Source organism: Anomaloglossus baeobatrachus, chromosome 4 (assembly GCF_048569485.1).
Source record: "Anomaloglossus baeobatrachus isolate aAnoBae1 chromosome 4, aAnoBae1.hap1, whole genome shotgun sequence".
Lineage (NCBI taxonomy): Eukaryota > Metazoa > Chordata > Amphibia > Anura > Aromobatidae > Anomaloglossus > Anomaloglossus baeobatrachus.
The window spans coordinates 643867785-643893837 of record NC_134356.1 but is presented as its reverse complement, the minus strand read 5'-3'; the positions used below and the strand labels follow the sequence as shown (position 1 = coordinate 643893837).

Sequence of the window (26053 nt, the reverse complement as noted above, 5' to 3'; positions counted from 1 at the left end):
CAATGCCGAGCCGTACATCACCAAGCACAATGCCGAGCCGTACATCACCAAGCACAATGCCGAGCCGTACATCACTAAGCACAATGCCGAGCCGTACATCACCAAGCACAATGCCGAGCCATACATCACCAAGCACAATGCAGAGCCATACATCATCAAGCATAATGCCGAGCCGCACATCACCAAGCACAATGCAGAGCGTCAGATGGAGTTGTGTACTTTTCGTAACACCCAATTGTCCATTTATTCATTAATTATTAAGAGAAATAACAGAGGGATGGCCCAAAGCAGCAAATATAAGAAAAGATGACCCAGAACTGGTATTTCTTGGGGAATTAATATATTTACTAATACAGATTTATTAGGAGAGAAGGTGTTTAAGGAATGGTGGCAAAGCAGTGATTTTCCCCTCCCCTGAGGAGTTCCTAGTGAGACTCCTTCATGCTCTGGGTTTCCCCCCTATTCTTTATACTCCTATAATCTCAGGGGTCTCAGCTCCCCCTGACTATGTATTTAGATCTGATTTTGTCCTAATTAGATTATTTGTAAGCTCACTCCACTAGTCAGTATTTACTTCGCAGACACAATCCAGGAACCCCTATAGCAATGGTCAGACCCCTGTATTTGGATGATCAATACAGATGGCTGATGGGTGGCTATTCTTTTCTTCCCACTGGTCAGTGTCTACTTGGCAGACACAACCCAATGGCTCCTAAAGCAAAGATCATACCCCTAAAAATGGATAATAAAAATAGGTGGCTGATGGTATTAATACATTATGGTCTAATTTTATTCTTCCCAGAGGTGGCTGATACTCGGTACTGCATGGCTAGTATACGCATATAGATGTAGGTTGAATGACTTGTCCATCCACATTGCAGTGGGGGCACACATACACTTTGGACACTACCCTGGCATGGTATTTTTAATTAAAGTTCCATATTCTAACACAACTTCCTGATTAGGGATGAGTGGACCCAAACTGCAAAGTTCAGGGTCTGTACCGAACACTGTGGGTCCGGGACTGGTACCCAAACACGGACTTTAAAAAAAAAGTCTGATTTTGAGTTCTGGTGCTGTTCATTTGTTGAAACGCTGCAGGACAGCCGATCAACAAGCTTTATGCATAGGGAAGATCATTGTACGCTGCTGTAAAGAATGCCCTCATCTGTTTGCTTTACCTTGGCTGGTTATCAAAAATAAAGGGGATCCCGTGCTGGTTTTTAATTATTGAAATAAATTATAAAAAAACGGCATGTGGTCCCTCCTCTTTTTGATAACTAGCCAAGGTAAAGCAGACAACTTGGGGCTGGTGTTATCAGGCAGGGAAGGCCTATGGTGATTGGGCCCTTCCCAGCCTAAAAATAGCAGCCCACAGCCAGCCCCGAAGTGGTGCATCACATTAGATGCGCCTATTTGTTCCTGCTCCACGGCTCTTCCCGATTAACCTGGGGCGGTCGCAATGGTTCTGCTAAGGGCCAAATAACCATGGGCCTTTCTAGCTCATAAAATCAGCCCCCAACTGCCTGCTTTACCTGTGCTCATTATGAAACATAGATGGGAGCCATGCAATTTTTTTGTATTTATTCTATATCCACATTTATTTGAAGGTCAATTCTCCTACTATTGCCCCCATTTTGCTTCCCTTTGCAACCACCTAGCCCTTAATTCAACCATTTTACAGAACCAGAGTTCAGGTCTCTTTTGACTTATATGGACTTTGGGGCCCGAGATCAAGTTTGGGTCAGATCCAGGTCCCGAACTGAACTTTTAACTAAAGTCCAGCCAAACTCAGCGACTCAACAGGTCTACTCATCCCTATTCCTAACTAGTCTCCCTGGATACCCTTACTAATTTAAACCATGATGCTTTTTTGCCTATCACCTCTGAATCAGCTCCTGGACTCAGTTTCCCCTGATTATGTACGTGTTTGGATCTGATTTTGTCCTAATGTATGTTATCCCTCAGTTCCCTCTACCAGTCAGTAGCTACTTTGCAGACACAACCCAAGGACCCCTGCGGCGAAGGCCAGACCCCTATCTAGGAGATAAAGCCTTCTTCCACCCTGGAGATTAAAAGTAAGTAAATATTTGTCCAGTTTGGCACCCCACCTGGTGCCCTTCATTTGCCTCCCATGATGGCGTTACCTACATTTGGAGAGGGTTTTTTTAACCACTTTTTACATATTAATGAAACAAATTTCTCGTTAGACTTTGACACCCATTATATTTTGTCACAGGGATGTACAGATGGAACAGGGGCTCCTAGTCTGACCCTAAGGGGTACTTTGCCCGCTGCGACATTGCTAGCCGATGAAAGCGATGCTGAACGCGATAGTACCCGCCCCCATCGCACATGCGATATCTTGTGATAGCTGCCGTAGCAAACATTATCGCTACGGCAGCTTCACACGTACTTACCTGGTTGGTGACGTCACCGCAACACACTAATCGGCCGGCCAATAGAAGCGGAGGGGCGGAGATGAGCGGGATGTAAACATCCCGCCCACCTCCTTCCTTCCGCATTGCCGGTGGACGGCGGGCGCAGGTAAGGAGATGTTTGTCGCTCCTGTGGCTTCACACACAGCGATGTGTGGAGCTGCAGGAGCGACAAACAACATCGTACCTGCGGACGCACTGACATTATGAAAATGACAGACGTGACACAGACCACCGATTTTTGACTGTTTCACGCTCGTTCATCTTCTCTCCTAGGCTTTACACGTTGCGACGTCGTTACCAGCGCCGGATGTACGTCACTTTCGATTTGACCCCGACAATATCGCAGTAGCGATGTCGCAACGTGCAAAGTACCCCTAAGACTGGGGCCCATGCGCTGTCACTTATCTCGAAGGTAGACTTGATGGTAGCCAGGTTTGAGCCTCCATTGTGGCCCTGTCTCCTGTCCAAGCCCTGATACTACTTCCCCCCACCCAAGGAACAGGCTGGAAACCCAGTAACGAAAACCTCCACAAATAGGCACAGACAAGGGTAAATGAAAACTCGTGCACACTGCACACAAAGAAGGGATAATATGTGCACTGGGGAGTAACACAAAAGGGGTAGGAAATAACTACAGAACTGGAGGACTCACACACCACGCAGAACCGCAACTTCTAGATCACAATAGAACTGGAAAACCACAGGAACTGAGGTAGCAGAAGCTATATCTGGCACTCAGCCCCAGAATCTAGAACCTTAAAAAGGTAGAGGCAGCTGGTGAATCAGCAGCCTGAGCTCCCAGTAGATAATCACAAGCCAGCAGGGATTAACTCCTGCTGTACTGGAGAGTAGTGAAGCCAGACCAAGCTGACACCCATGACAGACTGTGCAACTAAGGGATCTCAGGATGTTTGTCGGACTCTTCAGTGTGAACAGAGTCCGACACCGCCGTGACACCCAGCGAGTGCAACGCTGAACACCGCACGATATATTTATCAAATGATTCCTAATTTCACAGAATAACTGAGTCTATTAATTCACAGCCGCCATAATACACATTGATGTCATCGGTATAACCTGTCAGTGCTTTAAGTTGTCCCATCGTCCATATTGTGCACCCTTTGTATAATTGTGTAGATCCAATTTTGTATATCCCTAGAAAGGTATAAATTATAACCGGACCTGGGAAACGCAATAAACATAAACGCCCTCCTAAGAATAGTCTTGTTGCGGTGGTGAAGTGCTGAGCGTCCCGTATTCGGCTGCTCCGTCATTCTGCTGAGTATAAACCTTTAGGTCTAATTAAAGATTAAAATACATAAAGGAAGGAAAAAGTCATTTTTTTGCAATGGTCGTATTACGGGAAGTCAGCAGAGCCACCCGTATCTTCTTTTTCATCTTCTCGGTGACTCCTTTCAACCTTTCCAGGACATTGTTCTCGAGTGCCCGGTCAGTGCTGCCCGCAGCAGATGTCTGTGTTGCCAACAGGACTGCAGTAGAGTCAGACGCGGCTGCAGTAACAGTGTCTGCAATGGAGTCAGGGCTTGGCACAGCAACTATCATCCGAGATGGATATTTTTGGCATTGGAACCTTGATTTTTTTTTTTTTTTATCATTGCCATTAGTTTATGTCATAATAAAATGTATTTGCAGATGTAGTCAATTATCAGTTTAATTGTAGGTGACGGCGGGTCAAAGTGCCAGTGCCAACTTATACTGGAAGTGAAGGTCAATGATGGACATCTTATGGCCTGTGCGCATTTATCCTGTAGTCCTTGCCTTTCTTTTACAATCCACTATAAGTAGGTTTATAGACACATGTCTCAAAAGAGATCATGAGACCACATAAGGTAAGGGGTTAAAAAAGTTAAATTGGTCATCCTCGACTTAAAAATTACCGTTCAGATTATAATTTAATTAGAAAGAACCTATTGTCATACCCAAGCTTTAGTCCCAAGTTAGACAGCTCCACTTTTGACCCTGGGAGGTGTGGGAGGGGCTAGTGTAAGGACAGAGGACAGTTTCTTGTCAGAATTTCAGAGCGGGCCCAGCGTTTGACAGAGATGTGTCGCCCAGGGAAGGGGGTACTCGGTCCCGGCCGGTAACAAGTGGGAATGTCACTCTGGTGGCCGTTGGCCGGTCCCGTGCTCTGGGACCCTTTTGTAAGGGAGGATATTTCCAGGGGTGAATAGATTTAATGTCATGTGACATCAGCGGCGGGTTGCGGTTAAGGATAGAGAACCGTCGCTGCTAAATGTGGCTACTCCCAGAGCTGGTGGTGATTGCAGCAATGGTGTTAGGTCCCCCGCAGGTAGGGCCATGCCTGGGAGATGATGAGGGATAATAATGGAGACCACATCAGGTTGTCTTTAACAGTCTCTACTCACTGTGGACCCAGGAGTTGCTGGTTTCAGGTCCCGTGGAGTATCAGTGCCAATGTAGTGACCCAGGTTGCTCTGTCCCCAGCACTCTCTGTTGATTGGGTTCCAATAGCGTGAAGCGTTTGGGACCTGACTGTCCCTTTTGGGGTACAGTCTCCTTCTCCGTACGGCGAGCAGTGCGGACCCTGTGAGGAGGTAAGTGTCCGAACCCTGATCCTAGTTTACTGCTGATGACCCCAGATTATTTGGTTTGGTGAAGTCCGTGAAGGTGTTCTCACTGAGCAGGTATTTATCAAGACGTGTAGAATTGGCGCCTGATATAGGGACCTGTGCCCCGTGCATGCTCCGGTCCCAGCGGTATCTCCGGTACCCGACCTGGCGACCTCTCTCCTGTGCCCCCAGGTCACCGCTGCACGGACCCAGCTCAAGCACGTCTACATACCTTGCTGTGTGCCACACTCCCTCGACTCTCTACTGACTGCTGACACCTCCCACTAGGCTGGCTAATCCCAGGGACTCGTTCCTTTCCATGGCGACCATCCCCTTACATGGTTAACCCTCTATGCCCAGTGTGGAGTGGAGAACTAGGATTTTGGTTGTGCTTTGGTGGTATCGGCACTGTTACTCCAGGTCCCAGGGAGTAGGTCCTGTGTAGTGCCCTGAGTGGCTCTGGGGCGGTACCGAGACAGACCTAAGGTCTTCTTAGTTGACCAGGCCGCATGACGTGGGAGTCCCTAGATAGAGAGAGAGAGCTGAGACAGAGATAGCAAGATCCAGAGCAAGAGAAAATGGAGAGTTAGGGTTAACCGAAAGACTAAGTGGCTGACTGATCACCCAATAACCAAGCCAGACCCCTTGTTTTTACTAGCCAAAACAAAGACAAATAAGGGGGCTGGCTTACCCTCTATATTATTCTTTCAGCCTGCCACTCTCATGTAAGGAGATGAACATAGTGTCACATTCCCCCCCCTTGAAGACACCAATGTGATTAAGATGTTAAGGTGCATTGTGTATTATGTTGTGCGTTATTGTGTAATGTGAATCATGTTGTGATGCATCGTAATGTGGTACAGTGTACTGAGAAGAAGCGGTGTTCTGCCCAGCAACAGGCAGTGAGTGGGGTAGGAAAGAGTTAATTTTTGGGATTAGCCCAGAGTAGGAGGGGCTAATGCAGGGACAGAGGACAGTTACCTTAGGAATGTTCAAATAGGGCCAAGCATTGCAGTGAAAGAGACCTAAGGTCTGAATAGTCTGCACAGCCGCATGACGTGGGTGACCCAACAGCGAGGGGAGACTGAAGCAGAGGGTTGTGAGATTCTGAGGAACAAGTTACAGAGAGTGAGAGTGAGTTACAGGGTGATCTATCTGAGTCGGGTCAAAGAACTGATTGGATGACAAAGTAACCGAGTGAGCAGGTCCTTATACAGGACGGAGAAGACCATGAAACACAGTGAGTGCCCCAGGCGGGAGTTCTCAAAGCGTCCAAGAGCTTGAAGCTAGGTTCGGCCATATTGGCAATATCCCTTTATGATGGCGAATACGTGGAACCACGGGAGGAAAATATGACTGTATACTTATATAAGTGCCCAGGCCGCTGTGTAGAACGTAACAAACCTCTTATATAATACTCATCGGCAGGACGGTCTCGGTCTGGTGCCTCCTATTTACCGCCCATAGCCGTCCTCCTTCCCAGCTCCATGTGGATGATGGGTCCTACATCATCAACACAGTGTCCTCCATTGCGCTTCTGCACAAGCTGCCCTCAGGGCATATAAAAGTATTGTAGTGCACATGCGCAAGCGGTCTTTAACCTTTCCTCGCACCTGCGCAATACAGTACTTTGATCTGCCCTCAGCAGGGCCACCGAAAACTGCATGTGCAGGAGCGCAATGGAGACCTCTGTGTTGATCACGTAAGACGCAGAAGGAGGACAGTGATGGAAGGCAGAGAGGAGACGGCAGACCGAGAAGAGTGACGCCCATTGGATCGGATCGCCCCGCAGGTGAGTATAATAAAAGATTTTTTTACGTTATATAGCGCCGCCTGGGCTCTTATATACAATATTCTAGAATGTAGTATATAAGAACCTACTGGTGATGGCCGCAGTTTATAGGGAACACATCTGGTGACAGGTTCCCTTTAAGTGCAGCTTCATAAAAATGCTTTTTGAGCATTTAGCCTTATATCACTTGTCTATACTTCCTTAATATTGCTTAACACTATATTATATATTCAAGTAATAGTCTTTACCTGCACATTCTGGTGGAAAGTGTATTTGTGACGCCCTGGACTAGCCAGGTAGTCACAGTTAGGCCCTTGCACAACACCCATTCCTAAATAAGGTGACATCAGCCAACCTACTAAACCCTAGTCAAACGTCTGAGTGCTTGAAGCTAGGCTAGGCCACATTAGCAATATCCCTTTAAGAGAGCGAAGACGCGGAATCGCGGAAGAAAAATATGACTTTCAATGACTGTACTGTGGCTGGATTGTGGTGGAAAAGATGAGACTAGTGGACATTGGAGCAGGTGAAGCGGAGGAAGTGAAGTGTGTTAATGAAACATTCGAGAAGATGTGCCCACTACACAATTGTTACCAAAATCCTGTTGAGTAAAATCATGTTTTTAAAAAAAACTTGTGGTCTCTCTCATTGATCTGGTCGTGGCCAGCCAAGCCATCGGAATCATGTGGCCTGCAAAGATGTACCACCTCCTTAGTGAAAGCCCACACACCCAACCAGGAGCCTCTATTTCATGTAGCGTACCTGTGTGCAGAAGACGTAGACCTCTGCCCCACACCACACTACACTTGTGGTAGGTGGACTGAGTCATGATAGATATTAGTAGAAGCCTAAAATATGGTAATTGGAGCTCTTAGGGTATTAGTATAGAAATGGAGAAACCATTCCACCTCCAATCGGGAAATTCACCATCAATGCAACATCCGAAGAGGAATGCAATGGTGTATTTCATAGGAACGTATAAAAGCCTCATAGGATACGATGAGTGTCATTTTATGGGTGGGTATCACAGAGAAAATATACCTGTCAGGGGGCTCCTAAATGTTAAGACCAGATGATGGGTGGTAAAATGTCAAGGTGACCATACAAGTCAGACTAAGTTTGGCTGAATTCGAAGATTTTGACAGGACAAGCAGAATATTGTATCATCGATATGCGGCTGACAGTTCCCCTGGACAGTTGTGCCGAGTGCAGAGATCAGTGGGATAATATATATATATATATATATATATATATATATATATATATATATATATATATATATATATATATATATTCTTGTACACTGTAAATTCAAAGGAAGAAAACTCCATTAGATAATGTAAATATTGGTCATCGTCTAATGAAGGAGCTACAAGTTAAACATTTGAAGTCGACAGGGAAAATTCTAATTAGGAACTTGATAGACAGTGACAACACAGAAAGATGTGCCCGCATTTACCAAGGTAATTACACACAGTTGTCTTATTCACAATTTCTTACTGCGATGGGGTATTTTTCAAGGCATACGTCCTATAGTTCCAGACCATGTAGATGTTTTGGGGCCCTTGAAAAGAGAGCCCCAACCATATCCCATTCCTTATGTTTCTTGATGGTAAGTATTGTGCTGGACTACACTACCATCTACAAAGGAACAGCATTGTTAGCAAGAAAGGAAATAGCGCCAAGGGTCATTGAAAGGGAAAGCAGCAATAGAGGACTCGTGTGAACGCATTCATTGACCACCCCCATCTTACTTCCTATGAACACGAGACACACAACTGCTAGTATCGTCTACCTTCTTCTGTCTGTTATGGTCAACATTCTTCTTTCTAATATGGTCCACCTTCCGTTGTCTGGTATGGCCCACCTTCTTCTGTCTGATATGGCCCACCTTCTTTTGTCTGGTATGGTGTACTTTTTCTGTCTGGTATGGTCTACCTTCTTCTGTCTGATATGGTCTACCTTCTTCTGTCTGTATGGTCTACCTTTTCTGTCTAGTATGGTCTACATACCTTCTTCTGTCTGATATGGTCTATCTTCTTCTGTCTGTTACAGTCTACTTTCTTCTGTCTGGTATGGTCACCTTTTTTGTCTGGTATGGTCACCTTTTTTGTCTGGTATGGTCACCTTTTTTGTCTGGTATGGTCACGTTCTTCTGTCTGGTATGGTCACGTTCTTCTGTATGGTATGATCTACCTTTTCTGTCTGGTATGGTCTACGTTCTTCTGTCTGATCTGGTCTTCCATCATCTGTCTGGTATAGTCTACTTTCTTCTATCTGGTATGGCCCACCTTCTTCTGTCTGGTATGGTCTACCTTTTCTGTCTGTATGGTCTACGTTCTTCTGTCTGATATGGTCTTCCATCATCTGTCTGGTATAGTCTACTTTCTTCTGTCTGGTATGGCCAACCTTCTTCTGTCTGGTACAGTCCACCTTCTGTCGGGTATGGTCCACCTTCTTCTGGCTGGTATCGTTCGCCTTCTTCTATCTGGTATTGCCCACCTTCTTCAGTCTGGTATGGTCCCCGTTTTTCTGTCTGGTATAGTCCACATTTTTCTGTCTGGTATGGGTTACCTTTTCCTGTCTAGTATGGTCTACCTTATCTGTCTGGTATGGTCTATCTTTTATGTCTAGTATGGTCCATTGTCTTCTGTCTGGTATGGTATACCTTTTCTGCCTGGTATGGTCCACCTTCTTCTGAACAGCCGGGGTAAACAATGAGAACTTTCACAGTTGTACACCCAACATCATACACATTTGGGCTTTTTAGGAAATATTTTAGTAAACTGGACATCCCCTTTAGGATAAGTGATTATTGCATTTCATCATTTTACTACTGACGGTAAGATGCCATAAAAAGAGGTGAGTCACACAACAAGTCATCTACGTAGGGCTTTGGTGTCACAAGTGATTTATTTTTCCCTACATTATTTCCTTCTGCTGTTACTTTACATAAAATTCCAATCCAGAAGCTTTTTAGCAGAGCTCATCGTGATGCCTCCTGTATATTCATGGACCGCAGAATAAATCCTACACCAGACCTCAGCCATAGAGGTATGAAGGTAAGGAACCGATGCGTAATCTCAGGGAGACTGTCGTCTAGAAAGCTTTTTTAATCAGCCGCTCGAGAGATGAGAGATAGAATTAGAGTCAAGGCAAATAATGGGTTAATGATTATTCTAAAATTCACAGTGCCATGATTTTGCGCTAATAGCAGAAGATGGAGGTTGGTCATTAGATTGTGAGTCTTCACTCCTAGATGTGGATCATATATGATGTATATCGAAACGTATGTGATAAATGCCATGTATTAGATGCTCATTCTGGGCTTAGGAGTCCAGTGGGCGGTCCTGATCAGTGAGTGACAGTTATCTTTGTATACGGTTCTTATCATTCGCTGAGAAAGACCGCCCACTGGACTCCTAAGGGTTTCAATTTCTATAATACAAGTTAGGAAGGCAGCCGGCACTCTCGACATAGAGTATTTGTGCTCTAGGAAAGGACCAAGTCTTTGTTTGTAGAAAGAAGACTTCAGAACCTATAAGACAAAAAAGAAATCGAGCTGCTGCAATGTGAAAGTTTTATTCCAGACCGGTACCACCAGGCACCTGCACCTCCATCACCCATACCTTTTGGAAACATCAACACAGATATCCTTGAAAAAAACCTGGACGAGGTCGAAAAGTTGGTTTGTTTGGATTTTACTGGGGTGAAGATCTGGAATAAAACTTTCACATTGCAGCAGCTCGATTTCTTTTTTGTCGTATTGGTACTGAGGTCTTCTCTCCTAAAATACAAGTTATGCTGAATCTTTTCCTATAAACCTATATATCAATCTTCTCAGCTCCTCCTGCTCTATTATATGATGCCGACAGATTGCACAGCTTTTTTTCCCCTCTTTAAAGGGAATCTGTCAGCAGGTTTTTGCTATGTAATCTAAGATCAGCATGATGTAGGGGCAGAGATCCTGATTCCATTCTGGGGTGCTTTATGCTTTTTCCCCCATTTAAAGGGAATCTGTCAGCAGATATTTACTATGAAATCTGAGAGCAGCATGATGTAGGGGCAGAGACCCTGATTCCATTCTCGGCTGCTTGATGCTTTTTTGTCCCCTTTAAAAGGAATCTGTCAGCAGGTTTTTCCTATGAAATATGAGAGCAGCATATTGTAAGGACAGAGACCCTGATTCCATTCTGGGCTCCTTGATGCTTCCCCCCCCTTTAAAGGGAATCTGTTAGGTTTTTGCTATGTAATCTGAGAGCAGCGTGACGTAGGGACAGAGACCCTGATTCCATTTTGGGCTCCTTAATACATTTTTATAGAATCCCTGTTTCATCTGATGTAGATGTAGCAGAGTGAATACTTTTGGCCTGTGTATAACCTCGTTCACACCAGCTTCCTATGTACAATGTGAATGGTTAGCAAGCTGCTAATCAGTGATGGAGGCAGGGCTAAACATATTAGTCACTGCTGATCAGTGGTGGAGGCAGGGTTACACATATTAGTCTGACTTTACTGCACGAGAAATGTAGTCAGGCAGTGATAATCTCCTGTTAATAAAACGCTGATTGTATGCAAATTAGAGTACACAGCCTAATAAGTGAAACATCACTGGAATCAGGTTCTCTTGCTCTATATTGTGTTGCCCTCCGATTAAATGGCAAAAACCTGCTGACAGATTCCCTTTAAATTGATTTTTGTTAGACAGGACTCTTAAAAATAAGCAGATATGAGGTATCCTGTTAAGACAACAGTATTAAGCTATAATCTGTGATAAATCAGTGTTCATGTGCTCCACAGCGCCCCCACAGTACAAATGAAGCATTGCACCGTTGAGCTTGAAATCAATGGACAGGTCATGTAATGCATGAAAGTCCAACAGCCCCAGAGATGCCATCTGTGACCATTAGTCGTGATTAATCGATGAAGCCTCAGAACAGCAGACCTCTCTTTATTACCAAACTTTCAGGAAAGTGGACCCCAAACGCTCAATTCCACCTAAAATAACAGAGCGTGTATCCCCCCTACTCGGGGCCAACGCCATCTCCCACCCACTACTCAGGTCTTGATGTTTTGGCTTCGGCAATGACGTCACGTCAACAGTGCAAATCACCGCTGCAGCCAATCACTGAGTTCAACGAGGTAGACAGGATGAGCCGGTGAGCTCAGTGATTGGCTGCAGCGGTGACACATGCTTTTGATATATATTGTCACTGCTACAGTCAAAGCATCAAGGCCAGTGGTGGTACACCGGCGGAGCGTGACTACATGCTCTGGTTGGTATAGAGTGTTTGCGGTTGTTCACTTTTTTTTTTAAAGTGGAAAACCCCATTAAATCTAATTACATGGCACATGTAAAGCCTCTAATCGACGCTACACGTATAGCATAGACCCATAGCGCTAATGCAGTAGGAAGCAAGTCATGGTAATGGCTTGTAAAACAGCAGCTAAAATCAAACCCCCGTGTATATTGTCTCTGCAGACCCTCGGAGGTACGAGTTACGGTAGGTAAAGTAATGCGTCTCGGGGTGGACACATAAAGGCAAGTAACATACACTAAAGTGCTCGGGCAATGTAATGTTACATCACGCATCCTGACCAGAGAGGAGGTATTATGAGCTTCTCTTCAGTCACCAGATGCCAAGGACTATTCTGAGCAACGCTGTGTGTTCATCATCCAAACTGATTTTAGGTTGTATAAAAATATCGACGGAGGCAGATAATGTAAGGACATGGGGGGGTGTCATGACACTGGTGTACTGAGAGACTGCAAAATGGGTGGGGTGCAAAATGTGGGGGTGAGGGCAAGAGACAGCATGGCTACGTGACACTGGTGCAATGTATGAATTCACATGGGTGAGGGTAGAGAAGAACACATGGCTTCATAATACAGGTGTACTGCATGTCTGCAAAATGGGTGGGGTGTAGAAGAACACATGGCTTCATGACTCCTGTGGAAATGCACATGGGTGGGAGTGCAGAAGAACATATGGCTTCATGACACCAGTGTACTGGGTGACGCACATGGGTGAGGGTGTGAAAGAATACATTACTTCATGACACTGGTAAAATGGGTGACTGCATATGGGTGAGGGTGTGAAAACACATTACTTCATGACACTGTTACAATGGGTGACTGCATATGGGTGAGGGTGTGAAAGAACACATGACTTCATGACACTGGTAAAATGAGTGACTGCATATGGGTGAGGGTGTGAAAGAACACATTACTTCATGACACTGGTAAAATGAGTGACTGCATATGGGTGAGGGTGTGAAAGAACACGTTACTTCATGACACTGTTAAAATGGGTGACTGCATATGGGTGAGGGTGTGAAAGAACACGTTACTTCATGACACTGTTAAAATTGGTGACTGCATATGGGTGAGGGTGTGAAAGAACACGTTACTTCATGACACTGGTAAAATGAGTGACTGCATATGGGTGAGGGTGTGAAAGAACACATTACTTCATGACACTGCTAAAATGGGTGACTGCATATGGGTGAGGGTGTGGAAGAACACATTACTTCATGACACTGGTAAAATGAGTGACTGCATATGGGTGAGGGTGTGAAAGAAAACGTTACTTCATGACACTGTTAAAATGGGTGACTGCATATGGGTGAGGGTGTGAAAGAACACGTTACTTCATGACACTGGTAAAATGAGTGACTGCATATGGGTGAGGGTGTGACAGAACACATTACTTCATGACACTGCTAAAATGGGTGACTGCATATGGGTGAGGGTGTGAAAGAACACATTACTTCATGACACTGGTAAAATGAGTGACTGCATATAGGTGAGGGTGTGGAAGAACACATGACTTCTTGACACTGGTGAAATGGGTGATTGCATATGGGTAGGGGTGCGGATGCCCACATGGCTTTGTGATACCGGTGTACTGAATAAATGTACATAGGTGGAGGTGCAGAAGAATACACAGCTTTTCAACACCAGTATACTGGGTGAATGTGTTTAGGTGCAGAGGTATACATGGCTTCATGACGCCTGTACACTGGGTAACTTCACATGGGTTAGGGTGGGGAAAAACAAATGATTTCATTACAGTGGTGAAATAAGTGACTGCACATCAGGCTGGGTGCAGAAAAACATTGCTTGATCATCGATGTACTGGGCAACTGCATGAGGGTGGGGGTAGAGAAGAACTCATGACTTTATAACAATGTTGTACTAAGTGATTGCACATGGGTGGGGTGCAGAAGAACACATGGCTTCATTACATTGGTGCACTGAGTAAATGCACATGGGTGGAGGTTCAGAAGACCACATGGCTTGATGACATTGGTGCACTGAGTGAAAGCACATGGGTGCGGGTGTAGAAGACCATAAGGCTTCATGACATTGGTGCACTGAATGAATGTACATGGGTGGGGTGCAGAAGTACACATGGTTTCATGACATTGGTGCACTGAATAAATGTATATGGATGGGGATGCAGAAGACCACATGGCTTGATGACATTGGTGCATTGAGTGAATGCACATGGGTGGGGTGCAGAAGACCACATGGCTTTATGACTTTGGTGCACTGAGTGAATGCACATGGGTGGGGGTGCAGAAGACCACATGGCTTCATGACTTTGGTGCACTGAGTGAATGCACATGGGTGGGGGTGCAGAAGAACACATGGCTTTATGACATTGGTGCACTGAATAAATGCATATGGGCGGGGGTGCAGAAGACCACATGGCTTTGTGACACTGGTATAATGGATGTTTAACATGGATGGGTGTACAGAAAAACACATGGCTTCATGACATTGGTACATTGGGTGAACATGGTTTCATGACATTGGTGCATTGGGTGAATGCACATGGGTGGGGATGCAGAAGAACACATGGCTTTATGACATTGGTATACTGGATATCTTTACATGGGTGGGGGTGGAAAAGAACACATAGCTTCTTGACACTGATGTACTGGATGTTTTACATGGGTGGGAGTACAGAAAAACACATGGCTTCCTGACACCAATGTAATTGGTGACTACACAAGGGTGGGGGTATAGAGGAACACATGGCTTCATGACACTGGCATACTGGATATCATTATATGGGTGTGGGTACAGAAGAACACATGGCTTCATGACTGGTATACTGGATATCATTATATGGGTGTGGGTACAGAAGAACACATGGCTTCATGACACTGGCATACTGGATATCATTATATGGGTGTGGGTACAGAGGAACACATGGCTTCATGACTGGTATACTGGATATCATTATATGGGTGTGGGTACAGAGGAACACATGGCTTCATGACTGGTATACTGGATATCATTATATGGGTGTGGGTATAGAGGAACACATGGCTTCATGACACTGGCATACTGGATATCATTATATGGGTGTGGGTATAGAGGAACACATGGCTTCATGACTGGTATACTGGATATCATTATATGGGTGTGGGTACAGAGGAACACATGGCTTCATGACTGGTATACTGGATATCATTATATGGGTGTGGGTACAGAAGAACACATGGCTTCATGACTGGTATACTGGATATCATTATATGGGTGTGGGTACAGAGGAACACATGGCTTCATGACTGGCATACTGGATATCATTATATGGGTGTGGGTACAGAAGAACACATGGCTTCATGACTGGTATACTGGATATCATTATATGGGTGTGGGTACAGAGGAACACATGGCTTCATGACTGGTATACTGGATATCATTATATGGGTGTGGGTACAGAGGAACACATGGTTTCATGACACTGGCATACTGGATATCATTATATGGGTGTGGGTACAGAGGAACACATGGCTTCATGACTGGTATACTGGATATCATTATATGGGTGTGGGTACAGAGGAACACATGGCTTCATGACTGGCATACTGGATATCATTATATGGGTGTGGGTACAGAAGAACACATGGCTTCATGACTGGTATACTGGATATCATTATATGGGTGTGGGTACAGAGGAACACATGGCTTCATGACACTGGCATACTGGATATCATTATATGGGTGTGGGTACAGAGGAACACATGGCTTCATGACTGGCATACTGGATATCATTATATGGGTGTGGGTACAGAGGAACACATGGCTTCATGACACTGGCATACTGGATATCATTATATGGGTGTGGGTACAGAGGAACACATGGCTTCATGACACTGGCATACTGGATATCATTATATGGGTGTGGGTACAGAGGAACACATGGCTTCATGACACTGGTATACTGGATATCATTATATGGGTGTGGGTACAGAAGAACACATGGCTTCATGACACTGGCATACTGGATATCATTATATGGGTGTGGGTACAGAGGAACACATGGCTTCATGACACTGGCATACTGGATATCATTATATGGGTGTGGGTACAGAGGAACACATGGCTTCATGACTGGTATACTGGATGTCTTTATATGGGTGGGGGTAGAAAAGAACTCATGGCTTCTTGACACTGTTGTACTTGGTGGCTACACAAGGGTGGGGGTGCAGAAGAACACTGATTAGGACATATGTCCTCTCTGTCCAGGACCCCGACGCTTGTTTTCTGAATATCTGGGACCGTGCTGCAGCAGTCAATAGCTGCCATGTGTAACAGATTGTAGGAGCATCCCCGCAATGCACAGACAATGCAGTTTTTAGCAGCGCTGTCCGCGGTGCTGAACCGTCATTGACTATGACAAGGGCAGCATGCACACTGTCACATTCATTCTCAATCACACAATGCAGCACGGACAGACATGATTTGACAATTTACTTACAGACAAGGAAATATATGGAATATGCATCTACTTGTTAGCTAGCCAATATGCAATGTATGCATGAAAGTATGTGCCCTCAGAAGGTTCAGTGGCTTGGATGGTAGAAGGAGGTGGTCAACCCTATGAATGGTAATGCAAATCCTTAGGTTTCCTCTGCTGGAGAGAAGATTTCGTCCTCTGAGCACCTTCCAGAACAGTTCTCTGCTGCACACTGAAAGGGGGGAGGGGTAGGCAGCCCATTAAACCAAGGAAAGCTCGCCCCACGTGTAGGGCTAGAAGCACCACTCCCATCCCAAAGCAGATCAATCAGGGAGCAGAGAGCCGGTTCCTGCCGTGTTAGCTGATCTTCCCTGGATATATAAAGAGCGGGCGAGAGCAAATCCTGCGCTGTGAGCCACACACACACTAGAAAGTCTTCCAGCATGAGCTACTCTCTGGATACATTGGGTAGCCCCTCTTATAGGAGGATGGCGGAGATTAGGACCAGCTACACAAGGACAAGCAGTTCCCCATCCAGCGGTTTCAGGTCTCAAAGCTGGTCCAGAAGTACCCCTAGCACCATCTCCTCCTCCTATAAGAGAAGCAACCTGGCAGCGCCCAGAGGGTTCAGCTCCAGTGACAGTTTGGATCTTAGTCAGTCCTCCGGCTACAATGGAGACTTCAAGCAAGTACGATCAAGCGAAAAGGAGCAACTACAAGGACTCAACGATCGTTTTGCTGGTTACATCGAAAAAGTCCACTACCTGGAACAACAGAATAAGGAAATTGAAGCAGAAATTCAGGCCCTAAGGCAAAAGCAAAGTGGATACAGCCAGTTGGGTGAGATCTACGAACAAGAGCTGAGAGAGTTGAGGTCTAACTTGGAACATGTCAACCATGACAAGGCGCAGGTGCTTTTAGATTCTGAACACCTTGAGGAAGACCTCCAGAGGCTGAAAGACAGGTATGAAGAAGAGCTCAGGATTAGGGATGACACCGAGGCCACTATCAGGGCGATGAAGAAGGACATCGATGACACGTCCTTGATAAAGGTGGAATTGGATAAGAAGGTCCAGTCCCTGCAAGAAGAGATTGCCTTCCTCAAAAACAACCATGAAGAAGAAGTCGGTGAGCTGCTAGCCCAAATCCAGGCCTCCCATATCACAGTAGAGAGGAAGGACTTCCAGAAGACAGATTTGGCCTCTGCCTTAAGGGAAATCCGATCCCAACTAGAAGGTCACTCCAACAACAACATGGTCCAGACGGAGGAGGTCTTTAAAAATAGGTATGCCAAGCTAACAGAAGCTGCGGAACAGAACAAAGAACAGATCAGATCTGCCAAAGAGGAGCTAGCCGAATATAGAAGGCAACTACACAGCAAAACTGTAGAGCTGGAGTCGGTCAAAGGAACCAAAGAGTCACTGGAGAGACAGTTGAATGATATCGAGGAGAGACACAACAATGACTTGACCAGTTACCAGGTAAGTCAACATATTTACTAAAAAGTAAGGACTGGGGCTAGGGAAGGGAGCTGTCCATGGTGACCATGGAGTCATTGGTGCTCGGAAGAGTCAGAAGTGACCACATTGGTGGGTATTGGATGTCTATGTTGGTAGCACATGTTACTAAAGTTAGTTGACTCTGCCAACGCTCTGCACATACATGTCTCAAGTATATACACATCTGTTGTAACACTATCATTTCCACATAGCAAGGTAACGATGACTTACCTTCAGAGGTATGGATCCCTCAAGAGTCCTAGGTGGGATTTCCTATGGGTGTGACCAATGTGATGTGGATGACATAGGACTTGCAATGGGTTCTGCAGTCACACGTGTAGGGGGTGTGGTGCAGTTAGTGTGATTCCTTGTGGGGGGGGGGAGTGTGACGCAGTGTGGTTGTTCCTTATGGAGGGTGTGGTGCAATGACAATGCATGTCTGTAAGTATGGGGTGGGGGTGTGGAGCTGCACTGTGATATGTATCCCGGTGGGACAGAATAAATAAGTGCCCTGTTTAGATTTTGCTGCAGTGAGTTTGTGCAATTAGGCGTCTAATACAGGAGGTGTGGCTCCGTGTGTGGTGCAATATGACAGTGCCTGAGTATACAGCTGCTGCAATGGGACAGCAGCGTGAGATAGATGTCACTGTAGGTCGTATGACGAGATCAGTGCAAAAATAATCCACCGGTTTCTTCCTCCTGTAGGAAACCATCCAACAGCTGGACAATGAGCTGCGAGGAACTAAATGGGAGATGTCCCGTCACCTGCGAGAATACCAAGATCTTCTCAATGTCAAAATGGCTCTGGATATAGAAATTGCTGCATACAGGTACAAGGGCAGAGCCAGCAGAATATTAATAGCACTGCAGAGACTGCAGCCAGCAGCATGATGAGGAAACTTTCCCATCCAGGAGAGTGGGAGGGAAACTGGAAGCCATGATATCCAATCAGCCAGCGTGCCATAGGGATAAGGCAAGAAAGTCCGAAAGATGAGCCCGATAGAGCAGTATTATCATAGCATGCTATAGGGATAGTGCAAGAAAGTCCGAGATGAGCCCGATAGAGCAGTATTATCATAGCATGCTATAGGGATAGTGCAAGAAAGTCCGAGATGAGCCCGATAGAGCAGTATTATCATAGCATGCTATAGATAGTGCAAGAAAGTCCGAGATGAGCCCGATAGAGCAGTATTATCATAGCATGCTATAGGGATAGTGCAAGAAAGTCCGAGATGAGCCCGATAGAGCAGTATTATCATAGCATGCTATAGGGATAGTGCAAGAAAGTCCGAGATGAGCCCGATAGAGCAGTATAATCATAGCATTTTATAGGGATAAGGCAAGAAAGTCCGAGATGAGCCCGATCGAGCAGTACTATCATAGCATGCTATAGGGATAGTGCAAGAAAGTCCGAGATGAGCCCGATCGAGCAGTATTATCATAGCATGCTATAGGGATAGTGCAAGAAAGACCAAGATGAGCCCGATAGAGCAGTATTATCATAGCATGCTATAGGGATAGTGCAAGAAAGACCAAGATGAGCCCGATAGAGCAGTATTATCAAAGCATTATATTGATAGTGCAAGAAAGTCCAAAAGATGAGCCTGATAGAGCAGTATTATCACAGCATGCTATAGGGATAGTGCAAGAAAGACCGAAAAATGAGCCCTATAGAGCAGTATTATCATAGCATGCCATAGGGATAAGGCAAGAAAGACCAAGGTGAGCCCGATAGAGCAGTATAATCATAGCATGCTATAGGGATAAGGCAAGAAAGTCTGAAAGATGAGCCCGATAGAGCAGTATTATCATAGCATGCTATAGAGATAAGGCAAGAAAGTCCAAGATGAGCCCGATAGAGCAGTATTATCATAGCGTGCTATAGAGATAAGGCAAGAAAGTCCAAGATGAGCCCGATAGAGCAGTATTATCATAGCGTGCTATAGAGATAAGGCAAGAAAGTCCAAGATGAGCCCGATAGAGCAGTATTATCATAGCGTGCTATAGGGATAAGGTAAGAGAGTCCAAAAACTGGGCCTGATAGAGCAGTATTATAGCATGCTATAGGGATAATGTCATACTTTACACCCCTTATTAGTTGGCTTACATTGTACTACAACCCCTTAGGCCATACCACTTAGTCACAAAAAGTTGTAAAAAGTGTCTAAAACACAACATAAACATGGTGCAAACCATGAAAAACACTTTTTTGTACATATTATCTCTTGATAAATGTCCCCCAATGTGTTATTTTCTTCACTTTATATTCAGTTAATGACAAACTCAGCTCTGCTACATCTGTATGGTACATTTTTATTGGTTTAAGTGAAATAAATAGTAAGTATTGCAAGTCCATTGATCTCCTGGCAGATCTAGTTGTTAAAGGGAATCTGCCACCAGGTTAAAAGTGTCCAGTTTGGGCTCCTATTTTATTCCCATTGTTCCCCTGAGTTACCCACTTTTTGTTTTTTTACAATCAGTCATACCGTTCTAGAGATATGGGTTTTTTTAATTCAGTGCTAATTGTTGTGGTCTTTATAAGGTAGGTGTGGCTAATAATGCAGAGCAGCCTAAAGACACGCCCCCACACTGCTCTGAGCCACACCCTCTTAGTAAAGACTCTAAAAGTCAGCACCAAATATTGAGCTCCCATATTTCTGGAACCGTATGATGGATTTAAAAAAAAACAAAAACACAATACTCCACAGATCATTGAGAGTAAAATAAGGGCAAAAAATTGGCCGCTTTTGACCTGGTGACACATCCCCTTTAAGTAGTTGAATTTGTCTTTTTATAGAGCTCCTACGAGTGACCCATGATTGTAGTTATTTTATATCGAATCCTGTAATATTAAAGTAGTTTATTACTTTTTATACCCTTTTAGACACTTTTTTCTTTTCCTTTAAGTGGTAGTTTTAACAATTAATTTCTTTCCTCCATAGGAAACTCCTAGAGGGAGAAGAAACCCGCTTCTGCTCATTCTCCAGCCTCCCTTCAGGACCATCAGCTCCACACAGACAGGGACCCGTTACAGTAACCTCCAGAATACAGCAGACCCGAGCGGAGCCTCCCAGAGTCAAAGTGCAGCACAAGTTTGTGGAGGAGATCATTGAAGAAACCAAAGTGGAAGATGAAAGGTCAGATATGGAAGCAGCATTGGCTGCGATGGCAGAAGAGTTTGCATCAGGGCTTATGGAGGGAGATGAGGAACAGGCAGATGAAGGGGAGGAGGAAAAAGAAGGGGAGGAGGAGGAGGAGGAGGTAGAAGATGAGGTTGAAGAGGAGATTGTAGCCGCTGTAGAGTCTTCTGTGCAGGCAGCAGCTCCTGGAGAGGAGGAAGAGGAAGAGGGAGAGGAAAAGGAAGAAGGAGCAGAGGAAGAAGAAGAGGGAAAGGAGGATGAAGAAGCAGCAGAGGAGGAGGGAGAAAAGGGTGAGGAGGAGGAAGAGGAAGGAGAAAAGGCAGAAGAAGAGGTAGAAGAGGGGGAAAAAGAGGAAGGTGAAGAGGAAGGAGAGACAGTAGAAGAGGAGGCAGAACAGGAGGAAGAAGTGAAAGCAGAGGAAGGAGAAGAGGAAGGGGAAGCAGGAGAAGAAGAGGAGGGAAAGACAGAAGAAGAGGAAGGTGAGAAGGAAGAAGAAGATGAGGGAGAGAAAGAGGGAGAAGAGGAAGGAGAAAAAGAGGGAGAGGAGGGAGAAGAGGAAGGAGCAGAAGAAGCAGAAGCAGAGGTAGAAGGTGGAGAGGGAGAAGCAGAAGAAGAAGCTGGAAAGGAAGAAGGAGAAGAGGGGGAAACAGAGGAGGCAGAAGGTGAGCAGGAGGCAGAAGGTGAGCAGGAGGCAGAAGGAGCAGAAGAAGAGGCTACTGAGGAGACACAAGAGGAGGAAGAAGTAGTAGAGGAGCCTTTTGTGGAAACTAAGATTGAAAGGGTCAAAGCAGCAGTGCAGGAGGCAGAAGTAGAAGAAACAGAAAAGGAAACAGAGGAAGAGAAGGAGGGTGGTGATGAGGAAGAGAAGGGAGAGGAAGAAGAAGAGGAAAAGGCAGGAGATGAAGAAGAGGGAGCAGCAGATGAAAGTTCAGAGCAGGAGGAGAAAGCAGGAACAGATGAGGAGAAGGAAAAGGAAGAGGGAGAGGAAGTAGAGACCAAAGAAGAGGAAGAAACTGAGGAAGATAAAGCTGAGGACAAATCTGGAGAGGATAAAGAGGCTGATACAGAGGAGGAAAAGGCAGAGTCTCCCGAAGAAAGTGTAGAGGAGACCATACCTTCATCTAAGGCAGCTTCTGTAGGAACAGAGAAAGAGGAAGACAAAGAAGAAGAAGAAGAAGCAGAAGAAGAAAGCAGCCCCAGGGGTGACGGGAAGGAAGACACTGCAGTAAATGGAGACGTACAGGAAGAGAGTGAGGACAAAGGTGTAGTCACCAATGGTCTCGATGACAGCCCCTCAGAGGACAAAGACAGCACCAAGAGCCAGCAAACCGTTGTCATCACCAAAAAGATTGAGACCACAACCAGCGAAGGTGAAGACGGAACCAAATACATTACCAAGTCTGTGACAGTCACCCAGAAGGTGGAGGAACACGAAGAAACCGTCCAGGAGAAGTCTGTGTCCACGAAGAAGGTGGAAAAAGTCACTTCACATGCAGTTAAAGGAGTTGCCGAGAAAAAGTGAAGACATAGTCATAGGACTTCCAGCGAGCAGCAGGACTGAAAAGCCATAAGATAAACTGCATGTAAAGTGACAGCTTCTAATGGGCTTCTAGCAGAAGGGGTTCTCTCGTGGGGTGGGGGCTCCAGATACTGTATTATTACCTGTGCAATACTCGGGGCGGGGGGAATGCATGCAAGCTAGAAATGTGTCCCTCCCACACAACTTGGGGAATTCACAAAAAAAAAATAATACAATTTACTGCATGATTTGTCAAAGAAAGAACAGAGATGAGGGTTTCCTAAGTTGTGGTGGGTCCGGGTACAGATTCCAGAACCTTGACAGTCCTGAGACAAAAATATGCAAAAGAACCAACTGAGCCAAAAACATAAAAAAGAGGGAGGGAGGGGACCGTGAAACGGATGTTTTCTCGCCTTAATAAAAGAAACCTATAATTCTGTTTACCTCACTGGTGCAATTAATAGACTGCAGGTCATGAGAGAACCTGAAGGAGTTAACACAACTTGCTGTCAGTTTATGTCAAAGCAAAAACCTTGCTCAATAAAAGATCATATTGGAAATCTTTGTCGCGTGTCTCATTGAAATAACAAGAAAATTCTTGTCATCTAAAGGGGTTGTCCTCTTGGTCATTATTTTCACGGATGTGTTGGGGACATGATTTAGTGGCACTTGCTGATATATAAGTATTGCAGGTTTTCCCTTCTATACACATTAGGTAAGTCTTCATCACAAACTTCACAACTCTGCTGTTGAGAGGATGACAACTAAAGGAGGAGCATGTGACCAGACACACCCACCAGTCTCCTCCAATTGAAAATCACTGTATAGGAGAAAGATGTTTTTCAATTGGACGAGACTGGTGGGTGTGTCTGGTCACATGCTCCTCCATTAGTTGTCACTTACTTTCTAATATATATGTATAAGTTTTAAAGATTATTAGTGTTCCTCACTGACTTCACAACTCTCCTGTTCTTAAGATGACAACTAATGGAGGAACATGTGACCAGACACACCCACCAGTCTCGTCCAATTGAAATACACTGTACAGGAGACAGGAGAAAGATGTTTTTCAATTGGATGAGACTGGTGGGTGTGTCTGGTCATATGGTACTACATTAGTTGCCACTTACTACCATAATATATAAGTTTTAAAGATTATTAGCGTTCCTCGCTAACTTCACAACTCTCCTGTTCTTAGGATGACTACTAATGTAGTATCATGTGACCAGACGCACCCACCAGTCTCCTCCAATAGAAAAACATCTTTCTCCTGTCTCCTATACAGTGTTTTTCAATTGGAGAAGACTGGTGGGCGTGTCTGGTCACATGGTACTACATTAGTTGTCACTTACTAATATATAAGTTTTAAAGATTATGAACGTTCCTCTCTGACTTCACAACTCTCCTGTTCTTAAGATGACTACTAATGGAGGAGCATTTGATCAGACACACCCACCAGTCTCGTCCAATTGAAAAACACTGTACAGGAGACAGGAGAAAGATGGTTTTCAATTGGAGGAGACTGATGGGTGTGTCTGGTCACATGCTCCTCTATTTGTTGTCATCCTAAGAACAGGAGAGTTGTGAAGTCAGTGAGGAACGCTAATAGTAATCTTTAAAACTTATATATTAGTAAGTGGCAACTAATGTAGTACCATGTGACCAGACACACCCACCAGTCTCCTCCAATTGAAAAACATCTTTCTCCTGTCTCCTGTACACTGTTTTTCAATTGGATGAGACTGGTGGGTGTGTCTGGTCACATGGTACTACATTAGTTGCCACTTACTAATATATAAGTTTTAAAGATTATTAGCGTTCCTCATAGACTTCACAACTCTCCTGTTCTTAATATGACAACCAATGGAGGAGCATGTGACCAGACACACCCATCAGTCTTGTCCAATTGAAAAACATCTTTCTCTTGTCTCCTGTTCCCTGTTTTGCAATTGGAGGAGACTGGTGGGCGTGTCTGGTCACATGCTCCTCTATTTGTTGTCATCCTAAGAACAGGAGAGTTGTGAAGTCAGTGAGGAACAATAATAACTAGGGATGGTCGAATACTTTGATTATTTGGATTCGCGAATATTTTACGAATACCTCGCGGCTATGCGAATATTCGATGCGCAATGTAAGTCTATGGGAAGACCAAATAGTTCTGAATAGTTGTTATTCAGGTTTCCATAGACTTACATTGCGCAACGAATATTCGCGAATAGTCGAATAGCGGCGAGGTATTCGGAAAATATTCGTGAAGCCGGATAATTAAAGTATTCGATCATCCCTAATAATAATATTTAAAACTTATATATTAGTAAGTGATCAAAAAATTTCCAGAATAAATCATGTCCTCAATACCCCAATAGAGTGGACAACCCCTTTAAGTAAAACTGAGTTTTGTGGGCATCCACTTAAGACCCTATGACAGACTATGGATGCCCCTCTGTATACCTTTTAAATACATAGGGTAAGTTCATATGAGTTGAAAACAATCTGCGTGTGTGGATTTTGTGGCAGATTGTGTTGTGGCTTTAACACAGATTTCATCCAAAAGTTGTATTCTTACAATATAATTAGAATGTGACAATCCACGGCGCGCTCGTTCTCCACACTGATTGCTTTCCCATCTACATGTAGAGTATCATGATGACATTTTTGGCAGTTTCCATCATGCCCAAATAATATGGTTGGTTCAGTAGTATGCAAAGTTTTTGAGGGCATTTTAAGGGCTGACATGCAAAAATATGTTGCAGAAAATAATATAATAACTGACAGACAGCATGGATTCATGAAAGATAAGTCGTGTCTAACCAACCTGTTGGGGTTCTATGAGGGGGTAAGTGCAAACCTGGATACTGGTAATGCAGCTGATGTGATTTATTTGGACTTTGCAAAGGCATTTGATACTGTACCACATAATAGCCTTATACTAAAGCTCCAGAAGCAAGGACTATGGGAAACTATATGCAACTGGGTGAGGAATTGGCTAAAAGATAAGAAACAAAGAGTAGTCATAAATGGAACATTCTCTAAATGGGCTATAGTCAGCAGTGGGGTGCCGCAGGGATCTGTGCTGGGAGCAGTGGGTGCCGCAGGGATCTGTACTGGGAGCAGTGGGGGCCGCAGGGATCTGTGCTAGGACCGATTCTTTTTACTCTCTTTATTAATGACCTTGTGGATGGGATTGATAGTAAAGTGTCAGTCTTTGCTGATGACACCAAACTATGTAGGATATTAAAAACTGACCTTGATAGTATAATATTACAAAAAGATCTGGATAAGATGTCAGAATGGGCAGATACTTGGCAAATGAGAT

The 26053-nt window shown here is 44.7% G+C and overlaps 1 protein-coding gene and 1 long non-coding RNA gene across 2 annotated transcripts in view; one reads left to right on the top strand and one right to left on the bottom strand.

The window, feature by feature from the left end:
* LOC142304257 (uncharacterized) overlaps nt 1-18930 on the bottom strand; it is a 163842-nt gene extending 144912 nt beyond the window's left edge. Inside the window, exon 1 of the long non-coding RNA XR_012753079.1 lies at nt 18310-18930. This is a non-coding gene — a long non-coding RNA (uncharacterized LOC142304257). The remainder of the gene's footprint in view (nt 1-18309) is intronic.
* On the top strand, nt 16975-23297 carry NEFM (neurofilament medium chain). The gene is made up of 3 exons (XM_075346470.1): nt 16975-18060; nt 18784-18908; nt 21021-23297. The coding sequence occupies exons 1-3, from the start codon at nt 17023-17025 to the stop codon at nt 22738-22740; spliced, it is 2883 nt and encodes a 960-aa protein (XP_075202585.1). The 5' UTR covers nt 16975-17022; the 3' UTR covers nt 22741-23297.
* The last annotated feature ends 2756 nt before the right edge of the window (nt 23298-26053 follow it).